The sequence below is a fragment of the Manacus vitellinus genome, unplaced genomic scaffold, assembly GCF_001715985.3.
Source record: "Manacus vitellinus isolate BGI_N305 unplaced genomic scaffold, ASM171598v3 scaffold_13_pilon, whole genome shotgun sequence".
Taxonomy (NCBI): Eukaryota; Metazoa; Chordata; class Aves; order Passeriformes; family Pipridae; genus Manacus; species Manacus vitellinus.
Window position 1 is genome coordinate 11263724 of NW_021938999.1, and position 16664 is coordinate 11280387.

The 16664-nt window shown below is 37.7% G+C and overlaps 1 protein-coding gene across 1 annotated transcript in view; it reads left to right on the plus strand.

The window, feature by feature from the left end:
* The window catches only part of ORC5 (origin recognition complex subunit 5), a 77472-nt gene extending 64372 nt beyond the window's left edge, over window positions 1–13100 (plus strand). Inside the window, exons 14-15 of the mRNA XM_018068205.1 lie at window positions 10640–10752; window positions 12547–13100. Coding sequence (XP_017923694.1) covers window positions 10640–10752; window positions 12547–12592 — 159 coding nt within the window. The 3' untranslated portion in view covers window positions 12593–13100. The remainder of the gene's footprint in view (window positions 1–10639; window positions 10753–12546) is intronic.
* The last annotated feature ends 3564 nt before the right edge of the window (window positions 13101–16664 follow it).

Sequence of the window (16664 nt, forward strand, 5' to 3'; positions counted from 1 at the left end):
TCCTGATGTCCAGAGTTATCCTCAGATGCTGTGAAGGCAGGAGAAATGCTAATTGGCTGTGTACCATTACTAAGAAATGCATCCCTTTCGCAGGTATTTGCTTCCCACATATTGTTTGTCGGATTCACTGACCAGCAGTGTTGGTGGGTGTGGCAGCACACTGGTTTGCTAGTTCATTGGCTGCCTTGGTTGGCTGTAACTTTTTTACCCAACACATGTTCTTGCCAAACTCATGGCCAGTCTTCGCGAACGAAGATTTGGGAAAGGTCTTTACCCTTCCAGCCTGCGCAGTGGATTTTTTAGGTGAGACACAGTGTGCGCTGAACTGAGCCCACCCTTTAATCCTGAGGTTCATCTGCCGGGGCCGAGCGAGCTCGGATGGTGGCAGCGAGGTCCTCAGGACGTAGGTTTGATTAGAGTGACCTTCTCTCAGATGGATGGCCTCACAGGGCTGACGAGCTCCATCTGCCCAGGGGAGTTCCCTGACCGGGAATTGAACCCGGGCTGCGGCGGTGAGAGCACCACATCCTAACCACTAGACCACCAGGGGGCCCCTCTTGCCAAATACAAGTGTCAGAAACTGTTTGGGGTTTTTTTGGGTTTTGTTTTTTTTTCCACCTTAGAAAAGCAAGTGATACATGGCATAACTAGCAGAATTTCATGGTTGTGTTAAAGGGTGATGGAAACTGCATAAAAAAACAAGTGTTGTGTTTGAAGAACACAGTTTTTTGATTTACAGTTAATTGCTGACAGATGATGTTTCATGCTGACAGATGATATTTCATGTGCTTTATCTGATAAAGCCAAATATAACTGAATAAGAGATGGAAAACTGGTAGTTTTGACCATTTTGTAGAATATGTATGCAGAGATATAAAGATATCTATAAATAGCTTTTTCAGTTGCATCTAACGTATTTAACGGGTCATTGAATCTAAATTTTTAATATTTCATGACTTCTCATGGATGGCTGAAAGCTTTGCCTTCTATAGAAAGACTAGCAAAAATGGGTGCTATAAATTTTTAGCCTCTATTGCAGCATATCTAAACTTATAATACACATTTTTTTAATGAAAAGAACATGTCTTACTGTAGATTACAACTATCAACTTGTGCTATTACAGTAGAGTTTGTTTTATTTGTTTTCAAGAAGCTAGAGGAGTGACAGTCTTCATCCTGTCTTTCCCTTGCTTCTGGAACAAAATGCTGTAGATTTACTGATTCAGAACAGAATATTCTTCTTGAGTCTGTTTGGTTTCCTGCCATGCTCAGGGAAGGGAGATTCCAGATCTACCCATTTCCTGCTGCTGAGGAGAGTGACTTTGCAGAGTCCTCTCTTCCCTTGTGCTGCATGGTGACAGTTGGCCAACCTGGAACTGGAATTTGCATTCATCCTTGATGTTTTGTCTGTTCTACTCAAGGGTACCTGTAAACAAAGATATGGGAAGATGTTAAACTTAAATGTCCTGATTTTGTTAGGGAAGAGTTTGAACAGAAGTGTAACTCTTCCTCCCGGTTGCTATTGTACAAGAACTTTGTTTGTAGCTGTCAGTTTGTCCATCACTTATCAAATAAAATTCTAATTACTGTCTTATATAAAAGTAAATCAGGTGTTTACGGATTTTTTTATCTCTCCTGTTTGATGGCATAATGGTATGATGGCAACTGGTATGACTCAATGCCATATATACAGCTCTTGCTGAGAGCTAGGCAGTGTTGTTTTTAATATCTTGGTGTGCAACCACAGAATAATAAATTTCTCCTCTGATGTGTTGATGGGTGCAGTAATGTCAGAATTCAACAATCTTTTTTAGTTCCAGTTTGACAGTACAACAACAGCATGAAATGTATTGTTTCAACAGGTCAGATCCATATGTGTGAACGATTTTATTAAGTCCTTGAAATTAAGATTACTAGGACCCAGTATGCTGGGAAATTTTTCTTGCTTACAATTTTATTATACCCTTTCCGAAGCATTCTTTGCCAGTCCTTTCAAGAGACAGCACACAGGGCTAGGAGAGATCTTTGGTTTGTACCAGTATGATGTACTTACATACTTTAATGATTGATACAAGTTTTTTCTATTTTTGTTTTTGTTACTATTTATTTCTGTTATAGAACCACTAAAATTTGCAGAGTTTATGTAGTCAGAGTGAATGTGGAGTTGATTGCAGTCTTCTGCAATGCATGTAGTGAGTAGATGAGATGCAGCATGGTACTGTGGAGAATCTGTAAAGATCTGTTTTAACAATCTCAAGACACAAAATAAATGTATCTTTAAATTGTTGTTTTTTGGAGCAGACTGTCACTTGAGACTACAGTGTATTTACCATTTGTCTGTTCTTGTGGTTGAAATGTCTGAGTTTTGTATTTTGGGATTATTTGGGTCAAATTTTCCTGGGGTGGTTATTTTAATTAAAATATTCTTGATATCTTGGGCTTTTATGTAAGAGTTGGATCAATACTCTTTAAACGCTTAATTATCATAATCATCCAGAAATAAACTGTAGTTAAGACACATTGAAAATCTGTTTCTTTTTTGGAGAAGCAAGGTAGTTTAGACTTAGAACATATTCCCAAACATCTGATTATGAGAAATCTCTTAATTTCATTATTTCTGCTCTTGGCATATACAAAGGACGGATTTTTTATCCTCAGGACAGGTTTGAAATCCTAATTGCTTTCATTATTTTTTAATGCAAAACTATATTTACAAACAGAACTCCTTCATATAGCAGTAGAAGGCTGGTATGTACACCTTTCTATACTGGGATAGCATTAAAAATTTTCTTCTGTTCTTTATAGAACTTGTCTTGCAATATCTAGAAATGGTGCCGTTGTGGGACAGAAATGTTATAAGTGAAGGGGGGGGGAAACAGGTGAAAAATTTCTAGATTTGGGGAATTAAGGTTATATGCTTGGTCAGTTGCACCAAGGTTTGCTTCTGGAAAACAGTGTTTGTGTTGCCTTCCTCATCTAAAAAAACCCTTTTGGAACCTGAGACCTCTGATGCAGAAATGAATGAGGGGATGGCAGAAGGATACTTGTGTTGGCTAGTGCCTGTGCCTTGAAAAATAGCCAGCCTTTGTCTGGTGTCCACTTTATGAAGCTACCTGACTTAAGTAATCAAATTAGCTGTAAACATCATTCCCCAAGTGTTTCTTTGGCCATCTGTTACCATCTTCAGTTGCTCAGATTTTGAAGTATGGACTAGAAAGGGCAGTACTTCTGAATTATCTGTCTATAACCTAGATCTGTAGTCCTCCTACTCAGGAGTTGTTGTGTTCCCAGGTTGTTATGGAGCACATCAGATGCATCTTCAACATATTATGAATACATTCAAACCTTCTTTTGCTTATCAAAATTAACTCCTGTCATCAGTTCTGGGGGCTTAACAAATTTCTGAAAATATTTCCAGATAATCCTCAGGTACAGAAAATAATTTGATCCTTTCAGAAAACACCACATCAAGCAAATTTGTATCATGCCTTTCATGCCTTTATGAAGTACTTTATTGATCCTCAAAGTGAGGGAATTGACTCAGAAGTACTGATTTATCCATGCATCACTCTATAGAGTTGTTTTTTTTTAAAGTTGATGAGCAGAGCGAGACAGAGAGTAAAGTGTTGTGAATTGCCTTTTATTTTCCTTTTTCTTATTAGACAAATTGATTAATACTGAAGTAGATGTGCTGAGAGAAAAAAAACATAGCTTTTTCCTAATTTCTATATTGAATAAAAATAATGAAGAGAAAGCAAATTCATTAACACTTTGAAATATTCTTTAATAATAGTTCCCAAATGAATGTATTATTGAACTGCTTTTAAAAAGTGATGTTACTGTAACAATGAAGTGGGCAGGGGTAATCTGTGCATATACTTTTGAGATATCATGAAGGTTTTCAGAAGGATGGCGGGGGAAGCTGGATTTTCATCATGTGGGTTTTTGGTTTTTTTAAAAAGACTTCAGGGTATGGAGAGAATACAGTAATTAATAGAGAGCCTTTGCAGAGGCACAGGAGAAGGTTAAAGGAGAAACACGGTGCTAGGATGTAGAAGGTGCAGATGATATACTTTTTTTTTTGATGAATGCATCGCAACAACCTCATTAAGTCAGACCAAAAGTGGGTTTACCCACTGTTACTTCTTAGACAGTAAAACTGTTTGACTATTTCCAAGTAATACCAAACATGCAGGAAAAGTATAAGACCAGAGAGCAGAGGATGAGCATAGTCTGATATATGTTACAACTTCTTTTTACCTGTGGCTAAATGCGTTTCAGGGAGATGATGTTCTTTGTGTTCAGCAGCCTGTGGTTGTGTTTCCTTCCATGAATGTGAGCAGTGGCTGTCTTAATTCCATAAAACTGTGTACCACCACACTGAGTTGTCAGTGGCAAAGTGTGTCGCAGATTAGGTACTAATTTGGATGAAGAATACTTCCTTCTGGGTTTCTTGTTTGTGTTTTTGAATTGCCTTTTTAGTGTCCTGGGATGATTCCTGGATCTTGATTCAGTGTTCCCATTTTAAAAAATTACGTTGTGATTTAGTTTGGGGTTTTTTTTGGAAAACAGTGGTTTTGGGAAGAGAAGATGTGAGGAGTAGAGATAATGAGAAAGTATAGAGGAAATGGGAAAGGATGCTGTGCTGATGAACCAGGGTTTGCAGCTTGTCAGAGTCACTGAACAAAAAAACCCTAGAAGACAGGCAGCTAATTGAGAGAAAGTATTCTAAAATATGAATAGAGCAAGCGTAGGAATTGTCTCCTTGAAGTAGGGGAAATACATTTGCTTTATTGAGATTCAAGAGAAAAGCCACAAGGAAGCAGGAGAATATGCTATAAGTAAGGCAGCTTCTAGTGTGCAGAATGGTGTTCTGTGGTCTAAAAGACAGGAGAGAGGGGAGTGGTGCAGAAAAGGAGGAGGGGAAAAGGAAAAACCAAAGGTGCACATTTATCCCTTGAACAAGGGTGTGAAATTGGCAGTGTTTAATGTCAGATATTATTTTGTGTAAATAGGACACAAAAAGTAAGACTAAGTAGAAAAAGCTGGAGGTGATGAACACTGATAATACAGTGGAGAAAATACTCCATGAGAATGACTTTAATGACCTGTAGAGTAAAAACTGAAGGAATTTTATAGTAAAATTCAATGTTATATGCTTTGGGCTTATTAAACTTTTCTGTTCTGAAGAGACACAAGAAGTATCTTGAAGGTAGTGAGAATGATACAAACTGAGTGGGTTTAACAGCGTGAAATTCAAGGGGATGTACTTGAGGGTAAATAAACCTTTCTTCTTAATACAGAGGGATTGTCTTTTAGAGACCAAGGGAAGTTTTGGCTGTCTTAATAAATGACTGAGCCACCACTATGATGAAGCTTTGAAAAAACCAATGGAGTCACTTGTTTAAATGTGTAAATCCCATAGGTTTGCCGTGAGTGAAATGAAATCAAGGTCCTGGAGAGTGAACACAAAATTATGAAATAATACTTATGTGACAGAAACATGGAAAAGTAACTAATCTGGGACAAAGAAAGATACCAAATGCAAACATTCATAAAAGAAACTGCTTGCAAAGCAGGGTGGGTCACTGCCCTGTAGCATCCTGTACAGCCACCTATGTGAGTGTTACCAAAGTGAGGGGCACAGAGTGCCGTCTGTGGAGCAGCACTTGAGGCTGGGTCTGGGATACCCCACTCTGTGGGTGGCTCTGTTAAAAACATTTTGACTGCGTTCACAATATAGTTTAAAAAAAGAGTTAGATTACCTTAAGCTGAGAAAAAGGTAAAATATCTAGCTGAAGCATGTGGTGATGAATGCTTTAATTGCACACTGGAAGGCTATGGGTAATCTGGAGGGATGTCCCTTCTGTTGTATTTTTTCATGATTAAAAGCCTTGTGCAAAACATAATTCAGTATCAAAACCTGATTTTTTGTACAAGCATTCAGAAAGGTGTTAATTTATTTTTAATAATTTTTATGAAAACAGTTGCTGGCTTAAACATATATAGTTGCAATATTCTATGGCTACCTTTCTGTATGAGCTTTTGGAACGAGGCTGACATACTGAGCATACTCTAGCTATAATTTTGATTGAAATAATTTTGAGCAGGTTTTTTTTTATGCTCACATGATTTGTACTAGGATCATTGAATTAAGCTCCAGGAGACTATTGCACAGTTATTTCAACTGAAATGTGTTTTGTAAGTGGCATCTGGTTTTCCAAGTGCCTTGTTGCATAGCAGTGGTTTTAGCATGTGCACGAATGTGACTCTTGGCAGTGGTAGGTTTTGAACAAGTGCAGTGAGCTGCACCTTTGCCCTGAGAGCCATGGGATGATGGTGCTGCAAAGCACGAGGCTGTGCATAAAATTAATAGGACTGTGAAAAAATATAGTACCCTTGTGTGATGGTGCTGAATAAGGTAAGGTCTTAGTTTCTTGATACGTTTGAGGTTCAGAATCTGTGGGTGAAAGTAAGCCAGACTAAAGAGTTAGAATTAATGTGTCTTGGGCAAGATAATTCAAGATTATAGACTGTGGAGATGAAAAATACCTTGCAGATCATCTAGTATATTTCTGCCAGTTTGAAATTGTTCCTCCTAGTGTCTTTCATTTATATTTTTCTAGTTCAGTTTAAAATGTACCACTTGGTGAGTTTTCAGTCACATCTCTGAGGAATCACCTTCCCCCTCCACCCGAAATAGTCAGCATTCTTTTCTCTGTTTAGTTTTATCTTATGGATTTGAGGTGTGTCCCACACTTTGTCCAGACTCTTTCCTGTGATAGTCTGTCATTGCTCACCCAAACTAACCATGTGTTTCCCTGTATCTTGGGTTCTAATTCTGCTCATGTTTTGCACCTCACAGAATATTTTCTTGCTTCTTGTGATGTCCTCAGGAAGACCATGGCCTTTCTCAATAGACAGACCCTGCTTCTGGAATCCTTCTCACTTCTGTGCAGCCTTGTGCTCACAAAGCCAGTCTTTGTGCCTGCTTGGGGAATGATGCAAGGCCCATCTGTTAGTCCAGGCTGATAGGGGGAAAAGCCGCCTTTAAGGATGGCTTGTGGGTTGCTTGTTTTTTTCCAGAGGTTTCAATGTCCATGTTTCACCAGTGCATCTCCAGAAGCAATCTGAGCAATGTTGTCTGTTGGCAGCACCTCTCTACTGTGCTTTTATGATTATTCCCACCTTGGATCCAAGATCTTAGCAGCAGGTTTCTCACTCAAATGTATTTCAAACCAAGCTCTGCCATGACTTATTTTTAAACATAGTGGTGAAACCTGTTCCTTTGTATCTTTCAGATCAGTAATATTTTTTTTTTCAGTTTTCTTGTTATTCCTCTAGAATATTTCATTTACTTACTAATTTTTGCTAATATTAAATCATTTCCAATTTAATTAAATTCACGAGTAACTCTATAATATTTCTCCCAACTGTAATTTCTTTTGTTCAAAAGATTCTCAATAAATATTCTTTTTTATGCCACACAGTTTTTCTGGCTTGTTTCTAGTCTGCTCTTGCCAGATGTTTTTTCCTAAGCTTTTGTGATCATGAAATGGAGCCACTGTACCCATGGTATTAAAAAAAAAAAAAAAAAAGGAAGAAAGAAAAGTAAAAAAAAAAGATTGGAAAAGTAGAGGGGTATTTTTGGCTAAGACATGCAATTAGTTTGGCGTTGCATTCATACTTTTCCCATCTGTCTTTCAAACTTTTGATGTGTCTTAATTTAAGAGCATATTGCCTCTGAAGTTCTACAACACTTGAACTTTTGAAGTAGTAAGGTTTTTCAATGCTTAAGTTATAGGTGAGCTTTATAATTTTGCTGGAAATACACTGTCTTAAACCCAGTTCATTCCACTGTATCCTGCTTTGCCAGGTGAATGCCCTAAGTAGGCAGAGAGAGACTCTGTGATTGCAATTTTATGCAAAATAGTTCAGCTTCAGAAGCAGTTAGAATGCAAGTTAGAGCTGGTGATGATTTAATACCATACACAGCTTTTTCTTCTCCTTCCTCTGCCCCCCACCAAGATAGCTGTCAGACATTCAGCAAAGGGGCGCTCAAACCTCTTGTGTCAGGAGGGATTTGAACCTTCTGTGTCCTAGAAGACTTCTTAACCATTTGGTGAAGACAGTAATTTTTAATTTATGGGGTCTAGACAGATAGGTTCAGCACAAGATATTTGAGGAACTTAATACTCCCACATCTACCACAGTTGAATCTTTTCTTCTAACAAATCAATTTATTGCACAAAATAGGTGTCTTGTCCATTTCTGTGGCTGACTCAGCAGCAGAACAATCCTGCTATATTGTATAAAGCAGAAAAAAATGAAGAAGTCATTGTTTTGGGATGATAGAACTCCCTTACTCTTTTTGATTCCTCCTGAACCCATTGAAAAAACTGTGCAGACGAAGCTCCAGGATGCTGGTCCCTCAGCAGGAAGGCTTTTGGACTTGTCCTTTGGCTATCTCTGCCTTTCTCCATGTATGGGCTAGACATCTGTAACTATGTCTTGAATTCTACTCCAAAAACTAATGAGTTAGGTATTTTACCTTCTAACATTTGACTGTAAGAAAGCTGGTCCCTATTTACTCCCCTTAGATATAAAACTGTTTCTTGCCTGCAGGAATTGAAAACGACAATTCTCTCTACTGCTGTCTTTTTAAGTGATCTCAGGGTCAGGACTTGCTGTTTCATCACTTGCTTCTCTGTGATGACATTTTATTAAGCAAAGTATTGTGAAAGAAATTAGTAAAAGGTTGCAGTTTGGTAAGTAAGTTTGTGTTACTTTGATGATCAATAGTCTCATGTCTTGTAATATTGTATATTGAGTCTTTTACATAGCACATAAAACTGAGATGGGTCCTGCTCCACACTGTCCAGACTTTTGCTGTGGTCATTGGCAGCTTTTAGGAGCCTGCTGCCATTCCTTCATTGGTGATCTTTGAAGGTAGAGTCAGCTGCAAGTATGTATTGGAGAAGTGATTTGCCAGTATTGGTGCACTAGGTTGTAAATCAGCAATTGTTACAGCAGATTACTTCATAATGCTTCTTCACTGACTAAATAAGGACTTTGTTGAATGAAGAATGCGCTCTCAAACTCATGAGTATTTTAAGAAAATAAACATACAGTAAGTTTGAGGTTTATACCAGTTCAGTGATACATTCAAAGTGATTAATGAACTGGATTTTAGCCATTTACCATATACTGAGTTCAATTTTCTTAAATGCTGTCAATGCTAAAATTTCATAAATCATCTAAATTAAGTAAATGGAATTTGTCTTTGTGACTGTGTGTAGACCAGCATTCCAAACTGCAAAGATTTTGCAGAATGATAGCATCAAAGCTATTGTTGCCTTATGCCACATAAAAAAAAGTTAAGCACAGGCTGTTACAAAAATTGCCTTTCTTAGTGACCGTATTTTTTTCTGTTCTCCTCAGGTAGGTGTCAATTTGTTATATTATGTCCACTTAAGGAGAAACCTCAGTAATTATTCCTACCTCCTGCAAGTACTGTCACAAATTTGAAGACCAAGTATATTTTTAGCAAAAGAGTGAGGTTACTACTGAGTTAGGATTATTTTTTTTAATTGATACCAGTGAGAACTTGCTGGTGCTTTTTATAGCAATATGCTTCCTTGAAGGTTTGAACTGACACTCTCTTTCCTCATATATTTATTCTTGAGAAATTCCTTACTGTGCTATTATCATTACACAGAAGTGGGTCATGGTTGGCTGGTTTTTTAAAAATGAGACCTGTGGTCAGACACCAGTTTGTCACAGATTGTAACCTCTTTGCCCTGAATTGTCAGTGCCACCTATTGCAAAGGCCAGGAAAAAATTTTGAGTTTTACCTCTTTCTTTCATCTGGAAGCTGGGAGGAGGTAGGGAGACAATGGAATCACCACAGCATTTTTTCCTAACTGAGTCAGAGTGGGCTGGCTGTAGTCAGTGGTGACATCCCACAACTGCACTTCAGTGATACTGCAGTCATCATTTGGAAGAACAAAGATAGGGAAAATTATTCTGGTACATTGCTATTTTGGTAAAATAATCAATGGCTTTGTCAAGAGACTCTGTGTATGTTTGTAGGCAAATTTCTCCCAACTCAGGCCCTGCTCTTTTTAAGAACATAATCTTCCAGCCTTTCCTTTCCAACCTTCAAATTCTTTTTTGTCTGGAGCAGAGTGATACATCCATCTGTTCAAAATGTGCTGTGAGCTGGCACAGGAATATCCAGCTTTGATTGTGAAAGTTCAAGAGGAGGTCTTTGGGTATAAAGGAAAGAAAATCCAAGTCTCTCCTGGGTGTCAGGCAGAGACTTGAAAAACGTTCAGCTCATGCCTATAATTCCTGTTCCTCTGATCAGAATTCTTCTTGATACGAAGGATAGAGGGTTTAGACTGTGTCTCTCACTTCTTGTGCTGTAAATGTAATGGAAAAATTCATATACATTCCTGGGTTTGCAAACTGTAGAACTATGTGAAGATCAGTGAGCACCTAAGAACCAAAACCAAACAAAACAAAAAAACAAACAAACAAAAAACCACAAAAACCCCAACAACAAAAAAAACCAAGTTGACCGCTGCTGTTCATGTTAACAAAATTGACTAATGTTACTAGTTTCTCTTGTTCACAGATCACCTCTCTTGTGACTCTCCAGCTGTTGTCCGTGGTTGGCCAGAACGACCAGCTTGAAGGACCACGATACAAATGTACTGTGTCTCTGGACTTCATCAGAGCTGTTGCCCGGTGAGCCTATTACAGTTCATTTACTGTTGTATGTGCTGACATGAACAGAGACTTCAAACCAAGTATTTGCTCAGCCTCTAGCTCTTTGCAGACCAGAATAGAAATATATGGATGTTTTCTAAGAATTAATGACTGAGTTGTCTTATTTATGAGAAGTTGAGGTAAGTATAGTCCAATCCTATTTTGAAAAAGATTTGTGTTACAGTGGCAGTATCTGTTACAGTAACATACTGTCTTTGTGCTTAATAAAGGTCAGGGACTTCATGTGAAAATACTGCTCTAAAATGTCAGTCCATTTTATTACCAAAAGGCACATTATGGTATTTGAATCTGAAATTATATTTCGTTCTTAACAATGTCTGTCGCACATATGATATAAAAACTACATAGATTATAAGAATTCTTCCACATAGTCTGTCGTGTGTGATCTGTAATTGATACAAGCCAATTCAGTAAATGAATGTAGGTATGTCAGTGGCTTTGTTAATTCAGAGCCTTCAGTCTTGAAGTCTGAGAACAGCTCCAGGTCCATCAGGAGAGATGTCGATAATCTGCAGACAGAAGTAGATGCAATACAAGGGCAACAATCAGGCCTATGTCTCATGTTTGTTTTTGGGGTTTTGTTGTTTGTTTGGGGGGGGTATGCTTATTTTTTTTCTGTTGAGTGTAGTGGATCTTTTCAGAGAGTCTGTAATAAACCCAGTTGTTATGACAGGACAGTTGTGTTTCATTCAGTTGATAAGGTCAGCATTTGTTATGATTTGTATGATTTTGTTTCTGTGGAAAGCCTTGTAACTAAAGCACGTTTTTGAGTGACAAAATGACATGCGAGTCTAACAGTGGTAGTTTATTTCTTTAAATTTGTCACTGGATTATTAAATAGACTCCAACACAGTATTTCCTGTTATGTATCTTGGGGATTTCTAAACTTTTTCTCTGTCCAATATGATGTTTTACAAAAACTTTTTGAAAAGTGGGTTACAGGCTGATGCGTGAACAGAGAATATTAAATGATTGTAGTCTAACAAATAAGACATTCAGCTAGTTAATCTCACTTTGCATTGTTAGCTGTTATTTTTACATCATTGAATCCTTAAAAAAAAACCACTTTTATACTCGTCTTTATATGCAGTAATTTCCATTATTTATTCAAATAGTAAACCCCAAAGTCTGAGTGTTAGATTGTATAGAAGAATGAGTTTAGAGACAAAAAAAATAATTATATGTTTTATTCTACTGCTGTTTCATTTTGCCTGCCATTAAAGTACAAAAGTGTACATTAAAATCTTCTATCTCATTGAGTGACATTCTTGGATTTTTCAAATTTAGCTATGAACATGGGTCAGCTACTGTCAAGACTGAAAGAACGCAGACTGCAAATGAGTACAGATGAAGGAGTTACACAGTAAATGCTAAAACAGGTGGTTTGGAGATGAACAAAACATTCAGTAGCATAAAAGGTTGCTGCTTTGCATCACCAACTAGAGTATCAAGTTAACTATATGAAAGTATAATCTTACTAACTTAGATATATTTTTACTGCTAATGATTGAAATAAGAATCTTTCACTTTTTCCTAGGAAGTTGCTTTCTTTCCTTTTAAGAATATTACAAAGTTTAAATAATCAGAAAAGAAGATAGAAGTGTAAAATTCATTAATCCTTACTTGCATTTCTTTTGGGGATATTGCTTGGTTTTGATTGTGTAGAATGTCCCTCGTGTGTTGTCTCCAAACAGGTTAAAGTCTTAGCATGGTTAAGATGATTGCTCTAATATACTGTGTTTTTGTTTATAGGACCGTGAACTTCGACATAATAAAGTACTTGTACGATTTCTTGTGAAAACAAGCTTCACAGCCATATGGACACTGTGACAATGACTAAGGCAAGCTGTGTTCATCTCTCTACTTAGCTGGCCAGAAAGAAGAGTATTTTGGCTCTTTTGGATTTGTCCAAACAGGTGCTGGCCCAGCATGGAACCTGATGAAAATACTCTGATTGGTCTGGGTGGATCTGAGCAGAGGACTATTTACCAGGGACCCTGGAGTATTTGGAAGCAATGTGTTAATTATAAACAGCAGGGTTTGAGCACAATCTGTTCTACTCTTAATGATGTTATCTTAACACTGAAATTGCCTGAAACCCATTTACTTAGGACTGCATTTTGCTCTATGAACTCTCCCCAGTGCTTTGAACATGGCAGCAGCCGTTGTTTGTATGCCCAGTCTTTTCACTTCCTCTCCACAGGAATCTTTGCAATTGCCTGCCAAAGCAGCTTTTCCTGAGGCCACCATTTTAGGAGAGTGGAGTAGCAAAGTATAATAAACATAAGAACATATTTAAAAATCAAGCTGGTACAAATTCTTCTTTCTCTTCAGTAGTATGTAGGCAGACTGTTACACTGTTACATGGAGATCACGATGATAGGAAACTCCCAATTAGACACCATACTGTCTTTTTTCAGACCATTCATAAATGTTGACTATGAATCTATTTTTAAAAAGCTCTATTTAAAAAAAATCCTTGATTCTTAAAGTTCTATCCCTATGTCAAACTTGAAATGTTTTATTTTTGCTTCAGCATTTTATAGTCCTTTTATGCTCATCCAGTTATATAAAGTGCTAATTATAGTGCCGTTTGGAATGAACGTACTTTGATACACACTGTGTAATGGCTTTTATAACAATCTCTGCCCTGTAAAGGAGGATGGCACAGCTGCCTTTTCATCAGAAAGGGAGAAATTCAACAGGTGACAGAGTATTTCTGCAGCAGTTCCCCAAAAGAGGTGGAACAGTAAATAATCAATGTGGTATTATAACATAAAATTTTAGCTTTGGAAATACGTGATGGAATACACTACAATTACAGGTTACAAGTAAAAGATTCCCAACTTACAGAGCATTAAAATCCCCTAGTCCAGTTGAGGATTATGCTCTTCGTGAGTCTGAAGACTTGTGTCACCCTCTTGAAAACTCCAGCCTGTTACTCACATGTTTTACTTTTGAATGCTCACCTTTCAGTGTTTGACAGTAGAAGACTGTGCCAGGTCCTATGTTGAATATTATGGGTTTTTATTGGCGATGGTCAAATGCTCTGAACATGTGTAGCCTTTTCTCTTTCTTGTTTATTTTCCTTTGGGTTTTTTGGTTGGTGTGGTTTTTTGCTTGTGGGTTTTTGAGGGGGGTGGGGGTGGTTAGTTTTTTGTTTGTTTTGGGGGTTTTGTTGTTTGTTTGGGGGGGGGTATGCTTATTTTTTTTCTCTATTGTGGATGTGTAGCCATACGTCTGGATTCAGACCCAAATGATTTGAGTTCCAGGTGAATCTAAGTGACAAAAGCATCCTTCTAGCCAAGCTCTGGCTTCCTCCCTCAGGAGAGTGTGAAAGGGCAGCAATGAGTCATCTCCGTGATCTGTTTTCCTTCCTACCGCTGAGCTGAATCAAACCCTGCACCTGTCCATGAGGTGGCAACATTTGTCACACTTACTGAAGTACTGAGATACAAATACATAACCTGTTTCAAAAACGTTTACTACCTGCTTTTGTTTTTACTTATTAAAATGTCCATAAGGTGAACTTCGGGCTAAACTTCACAGTCTTTTTTCGTCTTGGAGGTAGTGTTGGGCTCAGCTCTTGTGAAGCTCCTATATGACTACCTGGGGCTGCAAGTTGGAGAGGAAAGAAGTTTTGAAGTGTTCATATGTAAACTAGTCCATGAAAAACAACAGCAGTACATCCTAGGATTTTGTAATTTCTGATCTGGATTAGAATTTGATATATGAAACATGATGGGACTGATACCAATTTGTTAAGTGCTATAAAACTTGAGTCACTAAAATTTCTTTTTCAGTAAACACCAATCACTCCCACAAAGCAGACCAGACCTCAAAACTCCTTAGCTCCAAGTTTGAAGCACAAATTAAAGACATGAAATAAGGGTCTTAGAAAATAAGTAGTGAGAAAACTTGTTTCTGCTGCTGTTTTTTCAATCTGGTGTCTCCTATACTAGCCTGATGAGTATTGATGATTATTTCCAGTGTAAATTCAAAGGATGAGGATACTAATTTTTGTGGAATGTAGTTAATTTGACTGAAATGACATTAACTAGAGAAGGAGTAGTAACTGAGGAGCCATTAGACAGAACCACTCTCCTTACACTGAAGGCACTTTTGTGACCTTTGTGAAAGACTCATATGAGTGATATAAAATTAAAGCTGAATCAGCAGAGTATGAGAATGAACAAGGTGACTGAAGTGCAGATGATTGATGTAGGCTATAACTATGCTGATGATGAATAGTAGGATTTATTCTGACAAACTAGAATATTTCTATATAGCCATGTCAATGAGTTTATAAATTACTGCTGAGTTTCTTACTAGATACCCTAGCAATACTCTGTTCTGAGATCCCACTTTCATGGATGAGGTGTGGCCCACTTTAGCCTCTCCTGGGCCAGGATTTCATCCCTCCTACAGGTGGTTTTAAGAACTGTGCAAATGATGCAGAGCAAGACAGTTGTTGAGCTAACCAGAAATCCTTCAATACTTTAGTGCTGCAGTATGTATTTTAAAATTCCTGAGAATTTTTTTATTATTTGTGAATTGCAAAGCTTTATAATACTGTAAAAATTACAGACTTATATTACTTAGTGCCTGTCTCCAATGGCTGATCAGCAGGAACAGGGGCTTGTTCTTACAAGGAGAAAGTAATGGAGAAAGTGCAGCTATCATCAGTTGCAAAGAAATTAGTGCCCTTGAATAGCTCTGACTTCATCAACAGCTGCATTTTCATACACAAGATGGAGATTTTATATTTTAAAAAGGCTTGCAAGGCTGCATCCACATGTAATACAGCAGGAGATTTACTCTTTTTGACAGTGATTTGTCTTACTCTGGTTCTCCCTGAACCTGCTGCTTCTACCATAACAATCCCTGTAACTATTGGGTCTGTTTTGGGGTGATTTAAAGAAATAAATTGGTTATTTGAGTACCTTCTGAGTTCTGATGTTTTTATACACCATGTGAGAATACATTCGTTTTTATCATTGGCTAAATTTTTCCAGTACTTTTGCCAAGACCATTCAGGTGCTTTGCTTTCCTCTCATAACTGGAACAGCCAGCCATGCCTGGAGAATAGTGTGAAGGGCAGGATTCCTGGCAGGAATGTAGGAGATACTTACATATTTGTGACCTATGAGTAAAATGTACACAGCTGAGTATCTCAGGATTAGATATTCCCTCTGCACTTGTATTGACAGAGATGGCAGGGAAGAGAGAAACAGCAGATTCTTCAGGGTTGCCTGGAGTTGGCATACTGTGTGTTCTAGTCAGACCAGATAGGTGTGGAACAGAACACTTATTCCATCCGGGAGTAAATGCTACCTGAGGTGAAGTAACTTCTCCGTTTTTCCCAATGACAGAATGGCATAACTTACAAAAGTGCCTTATCATTGCTGGTAAATATGCATTGGGATAAAGGTACAGCTTGATTAGCAAGTCTAATCGTAGACAATACAAAATTTTTATGTGTTTGTAGATACTGGAATGGCTCCACTAGAAAATTGAATGGGAGATTAATAACAAAAAATGTGTTTTTTATCTCAGCATGTGATGTCTTTTGCTCTGAACAGGCAGATTCATATGAATAGTACAACACTCAGATAAAGGTAACATGGAATGAGCTCAATTTTACTTTTTGATTTTTTATTTTTGTGCATGTGTATTGAAACCATTTAAAAAAATAAATCTGAAAACAATACAGAAATTTTTTGTGTGAGCCAGCAGAGTCGAAACTGCAGAAGTACAACCCTTATCATGACATTTGCCTGAAAACTGGATTTGGGGTTGTCTTCAAAAGGAACTGCTCAATGGCAATGTCTTTGCTAGAACAGAAAGTTGAAAAACATCATACTGCTTGT